At 43.7% G+C, this 22,036-nt stretch overlaps 1 protein-coding gene across 3 annotated transcripts in view; it reads left to right on the plus strand.

Annotated features, from left to right (window-relative positions):
* The first annotated feature begins 1,136 nt into the window (after positions 1–1,136).
* The window catches only part of furina (furin (paired basic amino acid cleaving enzyme) a), a 70,138-nt gene continuing 49,238 nt past the window's right edge, over positions 1,137–22,036 (plus strand). The window contains exons 1-3 of one of the 3 annotated variants that reach the window (XM_076023023.1): positions 1,137–1,308; positions 2,751–2,841; positions 7,100–7,408. In XM_076023023.1, coding sequence (XP_075879138.1) covers positions 7,205–7,408 — 204 coding nt within the window. In that variant the 5' untranslated portion in view covers positions 1,137–1,308; positions 2,751–2,841; positions 7,100–7,204. Of the gene's footprint in view, positions 1,309–2,750; positions 2,842–4,098; positions 4,214–7,099; positions 7,409–22,036 lie in introns of those variants that run through there. The other 2 variants (XM_076023005.1, XM_076023015.1) reach the window with 2 other exon arrangements.

A 22,036-nucleotide genomic window follows, 5' to 3' on the forward strand; every position in this document is an offset into this window, starting at 1 on the left:
TCTGATAAAAGGATGGAGACCAAAGTAGTATATGGAAGCAAAAGGTGAGAATAAAGTGAGCTTCACTTCACTATTTAAAAAAAAAACTTGCATGGGTTTGGTGAAATTGTTTTACCTGCCTTTGCCAATGGTAAGTCCTCATGCGTCATGATGCGTAACGTTTTAAAGGACACATTTGCATGAACAGTGCATTTTTAGTAAGACCAAAATAAATAGCCAACATTAACTTTGTTTGTCTTTTGATGACGAGTATTGTATTTGCAAAATGAATAGCTCCACTCATAACCTACTCATAAGGCATGTTGCACCGCGTGTCTTCAATTGCCCAGCATTTGGATCTTCTCAGCCTGACATGACTTTACACAGAGATCACAAATGGAATAAGATGGATATGAGGTTGAGTGGAGTATTATAAAACAGTGACATGAACATTGTTTGCTATATGTTTTTGTGATGAGAATCATTCTCACTTAGCCATTCATTTGACTATTGCAATTAAATATCAGACATACAGACACGTGTTGTTTGGTCAACTGGTATGGCCCAAAGTATACTGCATACAGCAGATTCAACTAATATACATGTATTTGCAGTTTAAGATGGAAGGAGGATATATTTACAAATTAACAAGCAACTGGCCATGTGCCTTTACAGCTTTCTGAAATTTAATACAGGCTCGGTTTATGCATTGCTTTCTGAAATGAGATTGCTTTTTTTTTTTTTGAAAAAGCGTCTTACAAAAAACGTTATCCAGCTAAATGCGGTGAACACTGAATCCTAAGCAGGGAGACTGCCTCAAGGGCAATCAATCTCTAAAATCATTAAACGGTCCACAATACCGAGGTATGTTCATGTGGCACAAAATAAAATACTCGGCTATGGAATAATCCATGGTGTACACATAATATTTCCTTTAGCACTTCTGTGTATTCACATGGCAGCGTATCTTTAGTAATAACACACGTTGCATCCCATTTGGGAGTGAACACTTTGTTCGGGTGCTGCCTGTCGCAGCCAGAGCGTCAGCAAAGGGGTGCTAGGAAACTAGTGACCAGCAGGTGGGGCTGTAGCCGCGCAACTGTGCTGTCGGTAGGTGTTGCTCTGCTCTCCACTCGATCCACGGCAGTGACGTATTTCCTGGGGCTTGTACGGACCACTCAGCGGTACACCAGAGGGGTATCATGACTATTTATATCCGACTATTCTCTGTAATCATTTTTTCGGTCGTTCCACCGAACTGCCGTCGGTTGTAACGCCGCGCCGAGAGTCAACAACAAGCTGGGTCGAGCAGGATGTAAGCGGAAGCTGGTAAGTTGAGCTGATTGTAAGTTTCCTGTCTGCCCCAGCTAGTATTTTTCTCCCCCGGACTTGTTCGAGCTGCGTGGTCAGCTACTTTACCCCATGTCCATTGCTTTAGTAGCACCGGGACCCTGGCACCGAACCGGACGGCACGCTGCCTCGTCGATCCCGGTCGCTGTCAGTCAGTCTCTCTCTCTGTGTGTATGTGTGCCGTGTCGGCTCTCAGACCAACGGCTACTCGTGCTCACGCATGCCGAGTGACGTCGAATTCACATCGTTGGGGTTCTGCGGGCGCCGTAATAAAAAAAAAAAACAAACAAAAAAAAAAACAAATTGTGCGTCGTGTTAGGTTCCTTGGAGTGACCATCGAAGTGTAAGCACCGGGGTTGTCGGAAATGTTGCACCGGGGCGGGTAAGAAACGGGGGGAAGAAAGGGGGAGGCACCTGGGAGACGGAGCAGGTCAGCCTACTCCCGGAGTCAAGTTTACGTTAATCACGTCGCCGTTCACTTCCAGACATATTCGTCAAGCGGAGGGAGTCATCATCCGATCCGCTCCAGCCGCTTCGTGACTCCCTCCCTCCTCCCCCCCCCCATGACTTTGTTGACAACCGACGTTGCGTGTCAACCAAAAAAACAAAACAAGGTGAGTGTCCAGAGCCTCGACTCATGCCCTCTCTCTCTCTGGCGTCGTTTTCTTGAAACGTCTTAAAGGTTTTTCGGACCTTACAAGCTTTTGTAGTCACGGGGCCGAAGCCGTGAGAAAAGTTCCCCCTCTTTCCCGGACCCTGGCGTGAAAGTTGTGCGTTACTACAGCAGTTGACGTCCGCGCCCCTCGCAAACATTTCACGTTGCTGTTTACATGGTAGAGCTAATCGAAAAGTCGAGTTTCGGAGACTGTCGTGGAGGGTTGTCTGCAGCGAGGCTCCCTGCCTCCTGCCCTTCGTGTCTGGAATTTGGCGTTAAGCATAATCAGGGGAGATGTGCTAATCAGATGTTGTCGTTGGGAAAGACTGAGTCGACCTGCTGTGGTCTGCTTTGCATGCCTGCATCATGTCGGATGTTTCCTAATCTGGGCCCGTGTGAACAGGCCATGGCTCTTAATGAAAATTATATCTTGTCAAGTTGTGTTGATGCTGTTAAAAAGTGTCACAGCAGAAATCTTTGTGTGTCTCTCTCTGGAAAGCCTACTCTCCTGCTGTGCGCTGTTTTGCTTTTTTACCTCGCCACTGTGTCAATAAAGAGCTGCTGATATCTTTTCAATACACTCTGCTGTCAAGCCCCCCTCCCCAGTGTCTGTGATTACACTGACTAAAATGATCAAACCCAAAACACAATGCATGCTGTTCTAAAATTGGTTGCGACCTTTCTCTGCTGGCACTTTTTGGCGACTCAAGGTTGAGAGACCACAGCGGAATTTTAATGAAATGCTCGTACTTGCTCTTATCTCCAGATGTCTGCATTAGTCGAGAGTTTTGTGCCACATGTGTGTACACTCCCTCTGCCGAAGCCACATCGCAGCCAGATAAAAGGGGAACGGACAGGTTTGATAGTAAACTCACAAAAAAATATGAAAGGCAGCCGGCAATGAAACAAGTCAGGGAGAAATATGCACTTGTGTCTCAACTCCACGGCAAAGCCGTGGTAGTCATGTGAACTTATGGCTGCTCCTTAAAAAAAAATCTGAACAAAGAGCCTTGTAAAAGCGCAAAACTGAAAATCCCCGCAGTGGATAAAAAAATGTCCCTCCTCTTGTCAAAACCTTTCATTCAGAAGAAAAAAATGGTACCCTTTTGCACATAAAATTATTATTTTAGTAAGATTGTTCTGCCAAAGCATAGTTTTCACTATTTTGTGTTTTTTAAATACTGTACATGCGAGAACCCTCCTGAAATTCCTGCTGTTTTTGTTCTATAATGATAGGTGCACATGTTTGACTTTGTGCTTTGCTTTGTTGTTCGGCCCGTAGTGAAAGCTTTGTGACAGACTGAGACTGACTGAAACATTTCCTGGGAAAACACAGCTTTGCTTGTTTCCTTGCACCTAATTACAATATTTTTTAAAAACAGGACTTCAAAATCATAAAAAAAAATAAAATAAAACTAAATTTGTTTTTGACATCTCAAGAAAAATTGGGACTGAATTTTTCTTTTTTTAAACTCGGCTCAGGTGCCTTTAATGTGAATTAAATGCAAAGACTCAATGTATGGATTCCAAGCAATGGTCTCCTTAAAAGTGGACAAGCTTTTTGGGTCAAAGTGCGAAAAAGACAGACTTATGAAATGTATCAGAAAGAGCCGTTTAAACATTTGAAAATATTTTGAAATGTAGCCATATTTTAGCCGTCATCAGTGTTGGAGACATTCTTGCCATCCAACCACAATAGTTTTTTTCCCCACACTGGCTGAATTACATTTTGCAATACATCTCAAAAATGTGTAAAGGAGAATTGGAAGCAAATAAGGTGAACGTTATAGATGTGACCTCCGGGCTGTTCATTGCTTGTCTTATTAAAATGTAAGTAGTTGACTGACCAGTTTTCCAAGGAGTCCTGTTGTGTTCTTCCCGCGAAGCTGCATTACCTCTGAACGATGCCGATGTGATGTTTGGTGCAGTTGGTTTGGTCTTTTGCAACCTCTGTTATGACAGTCGGACATATGGTATCATTTAGTGTGGTGGCACCGGGGTCTGCTTGGAGCTGCGCGCTCGGCTCCTTTGTCTTTGGCGAGCAGTAAAGTAGTGGGGCAGTTGTTATGTCATGGCTTGTGGCTTTCACGGAACTGAGTGGTGGAGCGCCCAGATGAGGTCACGGGCGCCTGCACATAAAAGTGCGCGCGTGTCTGGAAATCAAACAGAGGTTTGGAAACGTTCGCTCTATTTACTTGTTGCTCAGAGGGACGGTGTCGACAGAGCCGAGTGAGTCCTTTATTCTTTTTTCCCTCAAATTTGTCTTTTTAATTTGGATAATTTGTTTGCATGAATCGCAGCTCTTTGTGATTTTAATGTGAAGCCTCTAAAAATGTTTGCAGATGTAGAAACGGGTTCCGGCTGTCCAGAATGAAAATCTGCCCGCTAATAAATCTTGTTTGTCTTCAATGTTACTTGGAACATAGAAAGAGTAAACGTGTGAATAATATTGGGTGTGGATCCTCGCTGCATAATTAAAAGCGACTTTTATGCGTTAGGGTTAGGCTTTGAAATGGGCTTAACGAAGGCAGGAGGAAGGAATTAAAAAGGCTGCTGACAGATTTGTAGGTTGTAGAAGGTTTGCTCGATAAAAAATGTTGTTGCTTTTTGTGCAACGTCATACACTCTGAGTTGACGCATATGCGGCGAGAATTTCCTTTACCAGTTATCAAGGGGCTTTTTTTGTACTTCTTATGAAACAAATGTGTGAATTGTCTCGTGTGGATTAGCACCTTGTTGAAGCTGGCTGTGGCCAAGATGACGCATAAGCTGTCTGACCTCTGAGGATGAAGTCACCTGTAGATCCAGAGCACCCTGAACTCTGCTGTCAACCTTTCAGTCATTCACACTTTGAAGCAAAATCCTGCCAGGACGTTGCTTTTAAAGGCACAAATGCAAAAGTAACATAATCTTTATGATTTTAACGAAATCCCCGACACATTGCTGTTGGTTTCACACAGTTTCACTGAATTTTAAACATTAAATAGTTTGATCCAAAATGAGGAAATCTAGAGCATGAACTGCACAGAGCTTCCAGAATATGAATACAGTCTGTTTAGTGAGAAAACGAGGACTCCATAGTCACTGTTTTCCTCCGAAATTAATAAATTCTTTTAATGGCCGAGTTCAACTTCAAAGTCAAGTGGTAAAAATCATGTGCAGTGGTAGTTTCCTTTTATTAATTTAATGACCAATTATGCTGAATGACATAACTAGCAGAGATCAGATGAAAAAAAAAGTAGCACGCAAAAGATTTATCGAAACTAACATGAAATGGGTTGTACGATTTTTTTTTTTTCACAACATCAAAAAATGTCCTAAATGCTGAGGAAAACATTAATAACCGTCCATTACATCTGTTGAAAGGAAATCTGTTTAATATTGAAGTGTGAATTTATTTGAAACACCTCCAAGGTTGACATTTGGTGCCATGCAGCTTTGAACAACAGCAACATCAGCAGCCGTATTCTCAGGGAAATACAATTGAAACAAATGTTTGTGACAGCAGCGTCTGCCGTGGAGCTTTATGAGGGCTGTAAAGCGAGTTGCTGCCGCAGGGCTGTTGCGTTGGACTCATCACACTGTACAGGTGTATCTCGTGAAAAGCAAACAAGCAAACTTATGTGCTGCTGCATAGTCTCCTGTGCACAGCAAAAGTGTTGCCTGTGTTTAAATAAACAGGCACCCACACACAAAACATTAAACAGCCCCTTGAGATTCGCTCAGATAATCTGCACCGAAACTTCGCCCGTTTATTCTGACATTTGCAGCTGCAGAGGGAAAACCGTCTAGCGATACAAGAGCGATGGCCGGATAGGTGATGTTTTGGCTGAGCGAGAAACTTGAGAAATGCTGTATCTCTGTACCTAATGACTATCAGTACCTTGCAGCCGCGTACAGCATTGCATCAACACATTGAAAATTCTTGCTTCACCAGAATCTATTTTGGGGAAAGTCTAAAGCCACTGAACTGTGGTTCAGTGCCATGCCGAGTGTGAGAACCAGTTTTCTCTGTGCATCGGATGGCTGCCTGTGAATGTCTCTAGGTGATAGTTAGACCTGCAGGACAGGAACTATTCAACAGTGGTCTGGGAATGTGAACACAATTGCCAACGCATGCCGTGTTAAACACAGAATATTATATATTAGCGTTGCAAGCAAAGCGGCCCGGTTAACGCTGCGGTCACAACACGGTTTTAACACTTTGGACAATGGCCCCTGGAGCCTGAAGGCACAGCTGGCGTTTCAGTTTGGAAAACCGCAATTTTAAGATGTTTTTTGTCAGCAAACTGTTGCGACATGAGCTGATCACAGGCTGTTTCACTGACGTCTAAAAATACCCAGCTCGTATCGCTGCGCTTTTTGCCGACTTGTTGGCATAAACACATCACTCATCGTATCAGACTATAATAATCAGGTTATAATCTCTCTCTGGCCGCTGCCGTCTCAGGCACCTTGCTTGCTGAAACGGCTCCCTCGGATGGTAGCGAGGCTCCTCCGCCGTCGCAGCATCCAGGGCGTCACCGCGCCTCCCCAACCACATTCCCCCACCTTCGCCTCCAGCCCACTGTACCTAAGCATTTTCCTTTAGCAATCCCCTTTATCCTCCCTCGGGAGTGTAAACATCACAATTTGCCGCCGTGTGTCCGACCACAATATCGGGCCTGGCTTTGACGCACAATGCCGCAGGATTATCGAGCAGCAGGCATTTAACTGGCCCGTAGGACACCTGGTCCCAGAGAGCTGCTCGTCTTCACGGGAGAACTACACAGCAATTGTTTTATTTTTAGATGTGCTTTGTCTTCCCGTAACATGAAGGATTCAGTTAGAGGACGTGTTGAGGATACTTTTTGGTTGTTTTTTTTTATTCCCCCTCTATTGTTCACTGAAGAAACCTAAAAAAGTTTCTGTTTGCCTTGTGGGAGCAGTTTGCCTGTGGAACATATGCCCAAGTGTGTACAGTCTTCTGTTTGTTACATCTTAGCGGTCACAGTGAATCACAAAGACTGACACAGCTCTTGCGTTCCGGCCCGGCTTTCAAATTTTCCATGTGCGGATGTGTCGTAATGGCGTCTTGTGTTCTTCTTCTTCTTTCTCCCGCATTTTTTTCCCCAGGTGAACCGTGACCGTGCCCGTTCTCTGTCCGTCTCCGTGCATCTGCATGCACCGCGGGCGACCCCAGTACTGTGCTCAGAGACCGTGCTGCACTAGGAAAACCCCATGGCTCCTGGCCCTCCCTCGGTAGGCCGCAGGCTCTGGCTGCTGGAGTTCGCACTCGCGCCTCTGCTGGTCTTGCTGGTGTCTGGGCTGGAACCTGTGCTGGGACAGAAGGTCTACACCAACACGTGGGCGGTCCACATACCTGGAGGCCAGGCGGCAGCGGACGAAGTTGCCAGCAAACACGGGTTCCTCAACTATGGACATGTAAGTTCTGCATTTCTGTTCTGGAAACTCTGTCGGAATGTTTGGATACAGTGAAGTCAAACTAACACAAACTAACCATGCAGCCATTGAGACTATTCAAATAACCTCCTTTGTTGAGAAATCTCCTTTATTTGAATGTAGTAAGCATCTGGCTTTATAAAAGATGTGCAGAACAGCTCTCAGTTGATCCCTGTTGTTGGTGCTACTTAGTTCCCATAGAGACCATTAATATCTATGCAGCCATTGTTTTGAGGGTCAGCAAAAGCACAAAATTGAGCAACTTGGTAAATAGCTGGCAGGGTGAAGTGTTTATTTTCTAGTTTTGCCTGTTCCGGTTTTGTTTGCCTGATAAATCCCAGAATTGACGTTTGAGAGTTTGTCGTTTGAGATTTTGTCAGGAAAGAGGCGGGTGGGTGCAGATGTGGACTGTGTTCTCTCTCTCTCTCTCTCTCTCTCTCTCTCTCTCTCTCTCTCTCTCTCTCTCTCTCTCTCTCTTCTGAAGAAGAGAGAGAGAGAGAGAGAGAACTCTAAAACTTGGGTGACTGGCATTATGAAATGACACCAATCCACTTTTTAATGGTTTTATTCATTGGCTCTCTGATAACACTCAAAATCCCTCCCATGTGACATGGAAATTGATTTCCTTTCCAGGAACTAGTAAGTGGGCGTTTACAAACATTTCCTCTTCGTGTCGCTGAGTTTTGCTTCTGCATGGCTTCCTGTTTGACCTCGGCACAAACTCATTTTCTTGGTTATCCTTTAACGTCATCACGTCCTCCCTTGAGAAGACGCTGCAGACCTGTTTAACACTGGTATTGTCAGCATTTTTTAAGTTCCTTTTTATTTGTTGGCTCACAGAGAGGTCTTACTCTGTTTGTTAAACAGCCGTGTGTTCTGTTCTGAAATAAGATAAAACGTTTTTTTCTTTTTTTTAATCGCATAAACAAAATGTCTGGTTACGCTTTCATTTTACACATTTTAATCAAAATTTCCATCCACGTTTTCTTTCTCCTCATAAATGATCTGTTATTCTTGCCTTAGTTGACATTAATCTGAGTGTTTATCAGTAATTAACCAGGTCATTTGTAGATTGAGCAACAGTTTAGGATAATCTCACTGCCAACATGTTGTTGGAAAACAAAGCACTTAAATGGTGCAACTATAATTTGCGGATTACATGACGAACCCTTTAAAAAACACTGGTGATGTGACACTGCAGCAAAAGAGTTAATATGAACACTAAAAAAGGGAATTTTAGGATGGTCGGAGACAAATAAATTGCTTACCAGCACCAAGAAAATCTTAAATCCCACAATTCCATGTTTCCAGGGAACCGCTCTCCCTGGTCATGACCAGGAATGTTATTTGTGCTCTGAATCATGCACGCAGACTGATGACTAATCCTACGCACTTAAATCCTTAAACTATGTATTGCCCATACAGAGAAAGCCACACAGAAAAAGCCCTTATATTCATGCGGAAAGCTTTTCCACTACTTGACAGCTTCCCACAACTTTCTTAAATGCTGTTTTACTGCGTTCTAAAATGTCTCTACATTCCCGAATCCAAGAAAACATGCAAAGTCTGGCTAATGATGCGGCCCCGATAGTGTTTGTTAGTGAAATGCAGACCCGGAGCCCCGCCTCCAAATCCGAAATATGTGCGCAAGTAGAAACAGATGGCCCAGGTTTACGTGCTAAGCAGGTACTCCACTGTAGGAAGTTGAGAATGAGAAGGCCTTTGTGCTTTGTGAAAAGCGCGTCAACCAGTTCTGAAGCAATGTGTGCTCAAAAATAGAAACAAAAACAAAGAAAAAAAAAGAGAGAAATGGAAAACAGACTTTTGTTTTTAAACTGTTTTTCTATCTTATAATTGCGTTGTTGAGCTGCTGTTTTTTTTTTAAAGCCTGAATATGCTGAGTTTTGTAACAAATCTGACACGTTGGATTTTTTTTCATCGTCTTAACAAAGTTACATATTTAAAAGACAACATAGTGGAAAAAATGAAAGCATGCCTTAAAGTGTATTTTTTTGACTTCTCCTTCGAACCAAGTAACCATTTGATCCTTCCGGAAAATGAAAGACAGATGAAGCCACTATTAAAAATATCTCTCATCCCCCTCGCAAGGCTGACGCTTTGAAGGCTGCAGCAGGCGATCTGCTCGAGGACACGATTGGATGCACAAAGCAGTCACACGTGCGGGCTCCTCTCTGCGTGCTATTGATGAACACTCATCGCTCATTAGCTTTGAGCGGTGAGGTAGGATGACTGCTACCGACGGGGTGCCAAGGCGTCGCTAGTCATCGATACAAATAAGCCGCGTCTGCAGAGCCGGAGGGGAGGGTTGGGGGGGCAGAGGACAAGCGGCGACGAATCAAGTTTGCTTTGTGCCGAGTCTGAGGCGGGGCAGCGAGCTGCGTGTGGTCAGGCATGGCGAGCCACAGCCGCCGCCACCACCGGCTTGCGCAGGTGCTGAGGAAGGAGGGCTGGAGGGGAGGAGAGGAAGAGGGGGAGGGGCGGGATCAAAGACGGCAGCTGGCCAGGTTCTCCAGCATCTGATGATGATTGTTTTCATCCTGCTCTCACTGTGGCATCCTGCACACCTTGTTCCGGAAACTCACTTCGTCTTTTCACATGTTCCGCCGCCTTGACTCTTGGTACACGCTGTTCCGCACGCCTCCCGTTTCTGTGTCTCCGGGTTTCAGAAGAGAAACTCACCGTCTGACTGGACAAATGAGGGAGAAAATGGACCTTTTGTCATAATTATGATGTTTTGTTTTTTTTACTTCCTCTTAACAAGAGAATGACTCCGTTGTCATGCAGAGCTGTTCTTGGTAGTCTGTAATCAGTGAACGAGGAATGCCATCTATTAGGTTGTTATGACCTTTTCAGCATGAGGGGCTGCAAAATATTAATGTTTCTGAAAGACGGAGGCATTAGTTTTGTCGGCCGTGCGCCCGCAGCTCGATGTGTTGGGTATTTCGGTGTGAAAGCTTCCTTTCTTCTCGACATCAAGACTTATTCTTTCACTGCGTCATGCGTTTGTGTCCTGCACTACCAATCTTTTGACGCTTTAAATTAAGGAATGATAATTTCCTTTTCATCTTCTGAAAAAATATTTTAAAAAAAATTTGAATATTGGCCAAAATGTCCAGCAAATACACAGATTTCCAGTTGTCCAATCAGAGCACACAGGGAGTTTCTCAAACGGCTCGTTTTGCCTTCTTCCATTGCCAAGATCCGTGCAATGTCAGGTTTGTGATGAACCCTCCAGGAAACTACTCATCAAATGACTGAAAACAATTCTCTACCCTGTTTTCTTCTCTACATTGTTCACAGAGAGACAAGCCTCTATTCATGTTATTTCATTTTAGATTACTTTATTTTCACTCGACTACCACATCAGGTGCAATTTTCTAACAACTTGGGCTTTCAAATTGGCATCCTGAGTAAGATTACAGGGAAAGACAGAATTTGTGACTTTTATCACTGGGAGATACTGCATTTTTTTATAGATTCCAAAATTTGGGTCTGTGTAATCAATTGTATCAAATTAGGAGTGTTTTATGTGAAACCTTTGGAAATATTTTTAGATTTCTCCTCTCTACTCATCTTTGAGTTTTGGGCTACTTTAGAACAAAGGGAATAATTAAAACGGTCTTAAAGTGTTAGTATTGAAAACAGCTGACTCCTGCACTGATAAATGAGTATTAATCGCCAACTCGAATCTCTGGGTCGTTATTTTACATTTTAAAGACCCTTTTCTTGGTCACATTATCGGGCTTACGCTGCAAAATTTGCAGAGGAATTAGATTTTCCTTTTCTTTTCCTTGTGCTACATCTGCTTTAATTGCTCCTCTGTTAGGCCACAGTTTTAATGAATGGTGAAATGGGATGAGAGTGGATGCACTTCATAAATGTGATTTAACAAGGGGGACTGCAATAAGTTAAATAAACCCTAAAGAAATGTTTCAGCGTAATCTTTGAAACTCCACGGCCAGAAGCTTGAAGACTTCACTTTAAAGCACATCAGTGTCGGCTCAAAAGTGTCCCTCTTTTATTTGATCTATAAAATCACTGGATTTTCTTTATATATTTTTAGGTCGCTCCATTTTTGAATATGGCCCATTTAATTTCTGTTCATTGCTTCTAGCTTCAGCAGCTCCTTTTTCTTACAGAGTCCTTTATGCTGATGACACACTCTGGCTGTTAAGCTTGTTTTTTTTTTTTTTGTGATGTTGAGTGGCTGCATTCTATCTGCGCTTGACTTCCTTAATGTGTTGCAACTTACTGCACAAGTCACAGTAATTACCTGTTATGGCGTACTGGGGTTGTACAAACAGAACTTTGAAGCGATTGTTCCCTGCTGAATGAATGCGGAAAGAAAGCCAGTAAGCCAGAGTGACATCAGCTTTTTTTTGGGTTTCTGCTTCCTTCTGCTGTCTCCTGTAATATTAATCAAGTCACTCTTTGTTTCATTCGAGACATTTAAAAAAACGCTGCAAATCTGTTCGAAGTGTTGTGTTTAGACACTGTGACGTGATATCTGTTCCTCTTTTCCCCAGAAATGCCATTCTACAGCAGGGATGGGGGGGGGGGGGGGGGTGGATTGTTAAAAAAACACCCTCACTGTAAAAATCTGTCATTTCCTGTCCCGTGAACACTCGTGGGTTTCTGTCACAGAGTGTGGATGAAAAACAAATGCCGCGTTGGTGTGTTTCCCCGCTTTGGAAGCCAGCTTGCTCCGTGGCATGTGAGGGTCACTGTACTCTGAGGCCCCTTTTGTGCGATCTCATTTGCTGGATTCTTGTCTCATTTCTGCTGTGGTCGGCCCCCTTTCATCAACACCATTAATATTCTGCAAAGCGCAAGATTAAAGAAGGGGCAAAAGAGATGGATGCTATCTGTAGTTGCACTGAAGTGAAACCCTCCTATCAGCAACGTGCGACGGCACTTGGAGGCACCCTGTGTAAGAACTCTAATCCGGCCTAGTGCTCCCTCTGTAGTTTACAAGATAGGGTGGAATAATGAACTTCTAATCTCCCACCACCACAAAGAAGTTTTCTTTTTTCTTTTCTTGTACGTTTCATGGCCTCCTTTGAACAAAAAGGCTCAGTGGGGTTCTGTGATATGAGACATAATAAATTCTTGTACCAAATGCCTTATTATCATCAGCATAAGGCATTATTGTTTTGGGTTTTTGTTTTGCTTTCTGGCTTTATCAAAAGCCAGGAATCAATTTAACAGGAGGTTCTGTCAGCTCAGTGCCAATCAAGTGGAAATCATAAGCACTCAATTGCGGTGGGAGTTGACTAAAATTCCTTTTTCTGCATCGTGCTGCTGCAGCTTCGAATTGGAGCCTTGTTTCAATGGGGATTTCGCCCCAGTAATTAATTGGTAGTTATTGTTTAAAGTCTATTTTATTGTAGCCAAGTGTGTTGAGATGACATATCAGTAATCATACCTGTGTGAGTAATTTCTCATTATTGTTCCAAGTGTTGGAATTTTTTGAGGAGATTTATTCTAAAAGTTCTGGCCTTTGGATTATCCCGCTTTGTGTTCTACAATGAGACGAGAAAAAAAAATGCAGACAAATTTGTTGCTTTTTCCCACCTGGAGACTTTGGGCACTTTTCAACTACTTTCAGAGATATAGTATTCTATACTATTGTTCCTGGTTTTGAAGTCTATCTTTTTAGCTTGCATATGCATCCTGTTTGAGAAAATTTTTCAAATCCATCTGTTTATCGAAGCTCCACTGTGAGGTAGAAACAGTGTGAAATGAGGAAAGCAGACAGGAGAGGCTGAAGGTATGAAGGCCATAATTGGGCTCTGGAGAAGTAAAGCAATTAACTGTGGGGAAATAAGGCGCTTGGAATGGTTTGCTGGAAAACCTTCAGAGGGAATCGGATACGGAAATGCTGGGAGAAAAAAGGTGCCTGCTGGGTGCTGGGAGGAGATTCTCAGCGTGATTTGTACAACCACACATGGGTGCCTTCTCATTTTGGCACTCCTTTGCCATCAAAAACAAGTGATCTGCTTTAAGAAACGATGCATCAGCACCTCCATGAAGCCCCATCGGGATTAAATCCCGGCCGCAAAGTTTCCCGCAGTGTTGCAGATTGTAAAATGAACTTTAGAAATGTCAGAAACACCCGCGTGTATTAATGGTCCTACCAGCAGATGCGTTGGGATGACTAATACGATTGCTTTGTTATAAACGCAGGGCTGAATGTAAATAAAAAACGTAAATGAGCACACAGGGATTAATTGCTGGCTGTCTGTTAATGCTCTTTTATCTCCGTTGATATTTGCTGTACTTTATGATCGGAACAAGAATAATACTGTGCTTTAAGCAATTCTATAGCAAACATGGAATGAGCCATTAAGTAAGTAATTAAAGGAAAGTCCATTTAATTATTTAATCTGGGAGATGATGGCTAAGGAAAAATTCATTTTAAGATGGCCTTGAGAGCCGGGAGTCACTCAGCCATCAGCGGGGTGGTGATTCTCTTTTATCATTTGTTTTTGCTGTTGGTACGATATAGGAAGTGGACACGCGTTGCACATTGTTTATGTACATCCTTGATATGTTATTTTCCCCCACGGGCCTCTTGGTGGTCCTCGAGTTAAAGCCATGACTTGAATACATCGGCTATATGGATCAAAAGTGCTAAATATTTAACCATGCCTAAGCATAGTTTGTAAGCGAGTTTACTTGAGCAATATCTTTATTAATCTTTAACGCGATGCTAGGCTCGTCGCGGCTCTGGCCCGCTTCAGCCAAGCGGCGATGATGACTCCGGCAGATCACGCGGCCCGACAGAGCCAGTGTAGCATGTCCTTTCAGAGCTGGCTGTCCTTTGAAGAGCAGTAATGATGACGCTGGAAACACTGTCCACTGTCAGGGCTTTTGGTTGGAGACCCTTGTTTGGTGTGCGGACCCATTAGAAGAAGGGGCTTTTCATCCGCCGAGGACTGCACGGCTCCTCACATCCCGGCAGTTGATCAGCAGCAGAGTGCTGCGTTGCTTCTGGTTCCTGGCGTTTCTGTCCAACAGAAAGGCGGCCTTTATACAGCTTCCCGTGTCTTGCGTCGCCTCTGTTCTGCTCCTCTTGTAACTTAATGAACTGCTGACTGCACACACTTTTTGCAGACGGCAAAATAAGAAATTGTGTCAGCTTCTGAAGGACTTGGAAGTCCTATTGTTGTAAAGGGATTCATGAAAGCAGCCAGCCACAGAGGCTTCAGCTAAATGTGGAATAATGGGGGAGAAGTGGGAGTTGCCAATCGTGGAGTCGTGGAATCACACTTTAGAGGAATGAAAAGTTGTGCAACCAAAGAAAAAGTTATTGTGCCACACCTTTTGAAGTTTGAACCTTTTGTAAACGCTCAAGCATTTTGTCTAGTGATATGAGTGAAAAACATCAAGCTGACCTTAACAATTTGAATAAGGACCCTTATGCGTTATATGAAATTTTAGACGTACACACCCAGAAGATTACATTACTAGACAGTGATCTCTTTTGTTCAGACACGGCTAACTTGTGGATAATAAACAAAACATCAAGATTAGGGCCAGGTTTGGAATACTAATACTCATGGATGACATCAGTAACTTCCAGAATGAATTCAATGGCAAATGTAGAATTTTTAGGACCCCTAAGAAGTTAATTTACCATAAAATTGTCTTCCAAGCACACATCTGTCTGCTCCATTGCTCCTCCGTCTTGGCTAGCTTTTTACAGCCCCACCAGCTGTGCTGATGTTGTGTGAAGCAAAGTGAGGTGTGTTCTCGCGACAAAGTACAAGGTAGACGACCAAAGTTTAAAGAAGCTCATCCCTCGCAAGGCAGGCATGCTGTGTCCAGGAGATTCCGCTCACGTCATGAATTGGCGCAATCATTGAAGCTACCAAAAAACTGCAGAAACGAACACATTGTTTTAAGATAGATCAACTACACAATGTTTCTTATTTACAATTGCTTTTCCATATACGGTAAAACATTACCTTTCAGCCCAAATGGTAAAGTATGTCATTTTTTTATGCTGGTGCCACAAAAACTTTGTCTGTCCTTTATCCCAGGTCAGATCGGATTTGCATTTACTGGTAATAAATCAGGCTAGTTTTAAAAATGAGGCCAAGGCAAAGTGTGTTACACATGTCTGGATGGAGTGGCCACTGGCTTCACTCATCTCTTTCAAACGACTAAGATTGGGGGGAGGTTAAAAAAAAACAACAAACCGGTCGGCTGGAGGCCATCTCCGGCCCCGAGCAAAGGAGTGGACAGCCGTACCAGCAGCAGTCCTGGGAAGTGCAGCCAGCCACACTGGGTCATTACTCTTCCCTCCCACAGAGCCAGGATGGGGGGGCGGGGACAGAGAACAGCCACGCTCAGGTCACAGAGGGCGTAACAAAAGCCAGATGTGCCGAGGGGACGTAGAAATGCATGGACAGGCACCTCACTCTTAGCTTTTAAATATGTGCAGGCCCTCTTGTACACACAGGAAGATGGAAGGCTGAGGTATTTGAAGAATGCCAAGACAGACATGGGGGTTTGGTGGGGGTACATATGTTAAAAGAATAATGGTTAAAACACTAGCATGAGAATCCAAGTTTTGTCCTTGATTTCCTGGCAATAAAAAAAAGTTTTTTCATGGGCTTTGAAAACAAGCTGGTGTATTTAAAAAAGAACCTGCTTTGCTGGTGTATTATAGATTTTATTCCTTTGTCTTGCTTGGTTTCCAGACTGCTAGGAAAAGGATCAGCACAGGTGAAGGGTCACAAAAAGTCGTGAAGGTTTCATGAAACCTAATAGGCTTCAGCTCAGACAACTGGGAACATAATGAGTAAGTTTAACAAGGAAAGCGGTCAAAGTTGTTTCATTTTAAGAACTGGTTTGTTTTTCTGTCTTGCTTGACGCTGTGTGTAGAGAGGTAACAAGCATTTTATTTCCTCATTTGGTTTGACCTTTTGCACAAGCAGTGAATAATTAGACACTGACTAAATAACTGCCTGAATTGTTTAGAGTAAGAAATGTTTGAATACAGCCGTAAAATGGAGAATATCCCTGGAATCTCTCTCTCCAGGGAGGCAACGGTAAACATTTTCAAACCTTGCTAATTGGATCCGTTCAATAGAAGTCTATAGATTTATCTCAAGCCACTACGAAGATGACACTATGGGACTGTGCAAGGTATGTATGGCACGTAAACTCTTATTGAAAGGAGCCCTTTATTAATAGAATCTAAAGTCGCGCATTTCATTTTGTGGAGCGCAGAGTGACCGAATGCATCTCACCTCACCTCAGCATGTCGTCCACATGTGTGCAGACGAGCAGGAGAAGATGACTTGGGGGCGGGGAAGTTGTTTGAGCAGCAATTTCAAAAGAGTGAGCGCTGAAAACAATGAGGTAGACGTTAGGAAAAAAACAAACAAACAAACTGCAAACCACCTCATGGAGGAAGTCGCGCGGCCACGAATGCAGCATTTTGGGCGTAGCTTTATCCTTGTAACCCGAGTCCTCTCAGGTTGTTACAGATCCTCCTATTTTTTTTGTTGTTGTCTTTTTTTTTTTTTTTTAAACGGATAGGCTGTGTGCCTATGTAGCAGATGCTGGGTTTAGATTTCAGATGGGGCTTTGTTCGCGCACACCCTTAGTTTGGCCACATGGGGGTTACTTGAAAAACTGGTTTGCAGCCTCACAACATGAGAATCAAATTTTAGATAATACCGGAAATTGTCTCGCCACCAGCGCTGCAGCGCAACACGCAGTTTACCCACTCAGTCGAGCCCCGTCAGCTCTTAATTCATGTGTTCACGTCCAAAAAAACTAGCGTGTAGACATTTAGTAGGCCGAGACCTCACCCCTCCACCCCCGACCCCCAGCTTGTTTACGTCTGTTTCAACCTGAGAGACTCTAAGCAATTTCCTCATTTGCCATTAAAAGACGTTAATTACAGAAGACTTGCGGAATCTTACATAAGAACAGGGTCTGAAATTTACCCGCAATTAAAAACGTGGGCTGGGCATATCAGTGTCTGACTGCAGTAAATGATGTTTTGTCTCTCAACTGTACACAGCAATTACGTGCAGGTGTTGGGGACGTTTGTAGCGTTTGAGGCACAGTTTTATTTACTGCCGGCAAGTGTTGTGGTTGCGAGTGGAGCCCGGCACGGGAGAGAGAGGCGGGGGGGAGCAGCAAGCTGTCAGTAGCAGTAGAGGCAGCCGCAGGTTAAAGTTTCTGGCGCAGTAATGGCTGCTGCGTCTCAGCAACAAGGTGAGACTCAGCGGTTGTTTCCCAAACCGCTAAAGGTTGACTGGGGTTAGTCCTGAAGCAATAATCGACTTCACCCTGGAGGAGCAAAACGGAAAAAACCTCCTCTGCTCCTCCGTTGCAGTCAGGAAAATGTGTCTTGTTGAGGGCGAGCTGAGCCAAGTTCTCCACCGCCGCCTCAGAGGATGTGTTCGGGCAATAGCTCTGAATCAAATTGCGGTTTGATCGCCTCATTCTTTTTTTCTTGGTTCGCAGCTGTGGACATCATTCTTTTCATATTTTGCACTAGGTTTCCTGTACAGTAACTGTTCTGTGAAGAAGCATTCTGTATTTTTGCCAGACATAAAGAAAAATCTGGGGTCACATTACTTTATGAGATAAAATAGAAATGTGCCTCATTCAAATTACAAAATAATCTCTGCGGAAAATGATTTTGTGGATCAGAGCCGCGTTCTGGCCTTGGTTAAAATCCAGCCCCCATGTTAGATGTGGACCTGCACTTTTTGAATGTTTATCATCAGTCAATGCAAAGATATATTTCATGGTCTCACTGTGATTCACACCTTTGGAATCCTTTGAATGTTGCACCTTGGGCCTTTTAACGTTGCAGATGCTCGCCAATACAACACTTTCAACATCAAACATTTCCCCCTACGCTTGTGAGTGCGCTTGCAGTGTGCAGTATAATAACCTGTTGAGATGCCATATGAGCTGTTTATTTATTTCTTTTGCCTCGTGCTGAGGTTAAAGAAAGGGAATGTATATAGCGGTGTTTACACAACCTTTTCTCTCTCTCTCACATGCACTCACATAGTCGCATATATATGAAGAAAGGATATGGCTGTGAAAGAAATTTATTTTCCTTGCCTAATGCCAACGCTGAGAGCAAAATGTGAATGTGAATTTAACTCCCTTTACCTTCCCTGAGGTACAAACTGAAACCCCTTTTCCAGAAACCCCGGAGTGATCCCACTGGATCGCTGACAGATACGGCACCTTTAAACAGGTTTCCCGGAATAAATATTACACACAATAGCTGCACAACAAATCTCTTGGCGTTCTTCACAATGTCGATTTTTCTCTTTGATACTCCTAGGAGTTCTATGATGCATTTACAGTAGTGTCTGCGGTGCGCAGTGGTGATGGCAGTCAGATACGTTTCAGCCATCTGCAACATGTCAGCCACCAATTTATGTCAGGCTGATTCCAGCGGACCGTTGACGTCTTGTGATGTGAAAATTAGAATGTAAGTTTGTCTCCGGGCCAAAGCAGTCAACCTGGAATAAACTAGTTCCATTCTTAAATTGATTTATTGTCTGTGAGGGCCTCAAGTGGACCGTAAAGACTCACTGCAGTCTGCTCTGCTGACTGCGTCACACCATCACCGCATCTCTGTATCCTTTTAATTAAAAGTGGGGCGTTCAAAGTGTCCTCTAATAATCCATTCACTGATATCAGTGCTCACTTCTGCTTCACCTCTTATTTTCCCCATGTTCTTTTGTAACTAAGTCTTCAGAGCTCTTCTCTAAGTGCAGGAGGCACTTCCTCCGTGCAGCGCTGCGCTCTGAGTGTGTGCTTATTTTGTATGTGTGATCTGTCGTCTTCACTAATATGGTTCCGAGGAGCGAGAGAGGCGTTTTTTTTTTCTTTTTAAATTTGATATGTTTTCAAAAGGAAACTCTTTCAGGATTTCATAGCTTAACTTCAGTTGACTCTAATTCCTCTGCAGGTGTATCACTTTTTTCTGTTTAAGCTCTCCAAAGTCATGCATTAAAAAGGCTTATTCCAGTTTGAAAATATTTCCCTGAGTGGCCAACCCAATGTTCTCAATGAAGGTGTATTTGTCACAGTCATGTGTTGTATCAGCTGTATGTGTGACCTCCTCAATGTTCATGAATATTCTATTAGTGATGGAAGCGATGCATCAACGAGTCCTCCTTCCATCCCCCACCTCATCAAAAATTGCATTGCTGTGCGTCGGCTTTCGAGGAGGGTTCCTCTTTTTTTTTTTTATTGCACGTTCGAAGCTCGTTGTGCCGATTGAAGCCTTACTGTGTGAGGAAGGACGCCGACCACAGCCTATTTTGAATGTGGTAGTTTGCATCAGCAATAGGAGGTTCGACAGTGAGTTGTTATGTTTCTTTTTTTTTTTTTTTTTTTTTTTAAATCATTTGTAGTTTTGCCATTTTAAAACTAGAGTTTCAAAACCCCCCGAGACCCTGAGTGCAGGAGTAAGCAGGAAATGGATGGATGGAATTTCAAAATTATATTTACAATTTACATTTGATTAAAGTGTCAACCTGCTGTTGAAATTGCACCCTCGGTTGGCCAGGTGCATCACCTGGTCAGTCTGGCCTGACCTGTCTGCTCCGTCTTTTATCTCATTCCTGCTCCTTTCACGCACGCTGCCGCTCACGAGCGGCGTGGCTGCGCCTTATCTTCCGCCTTGCTTCCCTCTGTGTAAGGCACAGATCGAGCATGGGGCTTTCAAATGGCTTTGGCCATTTTCTGCCTCGAGGGGTAGCGATGTCAAGATGGAGTTGGAGCAGCGCCCGTGTGAAAGGGAAATGCTGCCGTGAGAACTGCTACCATGGGGAATAGAATTGGTTAAAAATTAATGGCACCATCCTTCAGCGACCAGTTTCAGGTACCTTGTACAAATGAAAGAGAAAACACAGGGAGTTGGGAGACGACCATGTGAAAATCCACTTCCTGTTCAGAAACGGCTGAATGTTTCTGAGAAAAGCAGTCGGCGCACAAATGTTGACTTTCACACATCCGAATATCTAAATTAGGAGTGCTGGGGCCGGGACGCTGTGAGTAATCACACTGGCGCGGCAATCTGCCGGCTCAGCTGGTTCAGTGTGTGAAAAAAGGAGCGACTTTCTTTGGGGAGTTGTTTGTTCTGGCAGTGATGTGCGAGCGGTTAATGTCTCGCACAAGGAAACTTATGAGCCAGTTTGCTTCCCTAATAGCCGGTTGTCGGACATTGAGAGGGGTCCTCATGACGGTGACACCTGGCCAAGGCAGCCGGCCAAGCCCGTGTCAGTGGCATTGCTTTCATCCTCCCTGTTTCACATTGGGAAATTAAAAATGAAACCATCATCTTCAGATATTCGATATGCTATGCCGTCGTTGCAATTACAATTGAAAGCTAATTTCCCAGCTCCCCTGAAAAGGCCTCTCGCAGTTGTGCACGGGCAACTGTCCGGCTCCTCGGAAGCGTCTCTCAGCTCGAGGAACGTTGCCAGTCTCTCGGGATGGGATGCTGCGGTGGCTGAAGCAGTCCAACCGTGCTGCGGCTCCGGTGCTTCTGAGCAAGGGTGCTCCCAGGTCACGTTTCGGCCGAGAGACCACTTTGCCCGCTGCCGTTCGACTTTCCCTCTCCGTGCCCGACGGGGGAGACCGGAGGACTGCAATTACAGCGCGTCATAAAGAGCCGAGCCGTGTGCTGAGTTAAGCTCTTTCCAACAAGTGCGTTCAGTGTTTAGTCCGCAGAAAGCAGCCAGCCTCCCACTGCTCCTCAGACCTATAATACATGCCGTTTATGAAATCTCTCTGCTTCCCTTCATCGCTCCGACCGATCTTTACACACACACTCACACACACCACTGCCTGGAACCTTTTATTATCCTTATTATGGTATTAGGTTGGCCTGTTTGTCTATTTTGGGACTGTTCTCTGTTATTTCTCATTCTTCTTGAGTCGACGTGCAGCGTGTTCATGTAGATGCCAGGAAATTTGTTTTTTTAATTTTTTTTTATGCTCAGTTAAACACAGACGGGAACAATCTCAAAAGTTCTGTTTCGTCCACCATGCAAAGGCTCATTAAGTAAGATTCACTTGCATGTGTCAGTTGGAAAAAAAGTGTAGTACAAAAAACAAAACAAACGAGTACCTGCATATTAAATGTGTACTAAGACCATGGTGTTGTTGCATAAGATGTAGCTATCAAAATGCATTCTAGTTAGGCAAGTAGGCTGAATTATCTTCCCTACGTCCTTCAGCATCATTCAGAATTTTTTTCCCCCCACAACAGAATTTTTTATCTGAGAAAGGCCAACAAAATTTTGATACCTGTTTCCTGATGAATTGCCCAATTTCCCATGTCTTGTTTTTCTTTAACTATATACAAGCTGCACCGTTAGAATAAAGTCATAAAAGCAGATATTGCAACCACACAATACGAACACCTCCTTAAAGGTATCGCTCTATAAAAATGTTTTTTCCCCCCCTGAATTTTCAAATACATCTACTGTGGGTGTATGTGTTTGTGTGATTTCATACAACTACATTTTTTTTTTTTTTTTTTTACTCTTAATTAGATCGCTGTTACAAAGTGTGCCTTGGTTT

This window comes from Nelusetta ayraudi, unplaced genomic scaffold (genome assembly GCF_046127955.1).
Source record: "Nelusetta ayraudi isolate G7.1 ecotype Tasmania unplaced genomic scaffold, CSIRO-AGI_Nayr_v1 ptg000002l, whole genome shotgun sequence".
Classification (NCBI taxonomy): domain Eukaryota; kingdom Metazoa; phylum Chordata; class Actinopteri; order Tetraodontiformes; family Monacanthidae; genus Nelusetta; species Nelusetta ayraudi.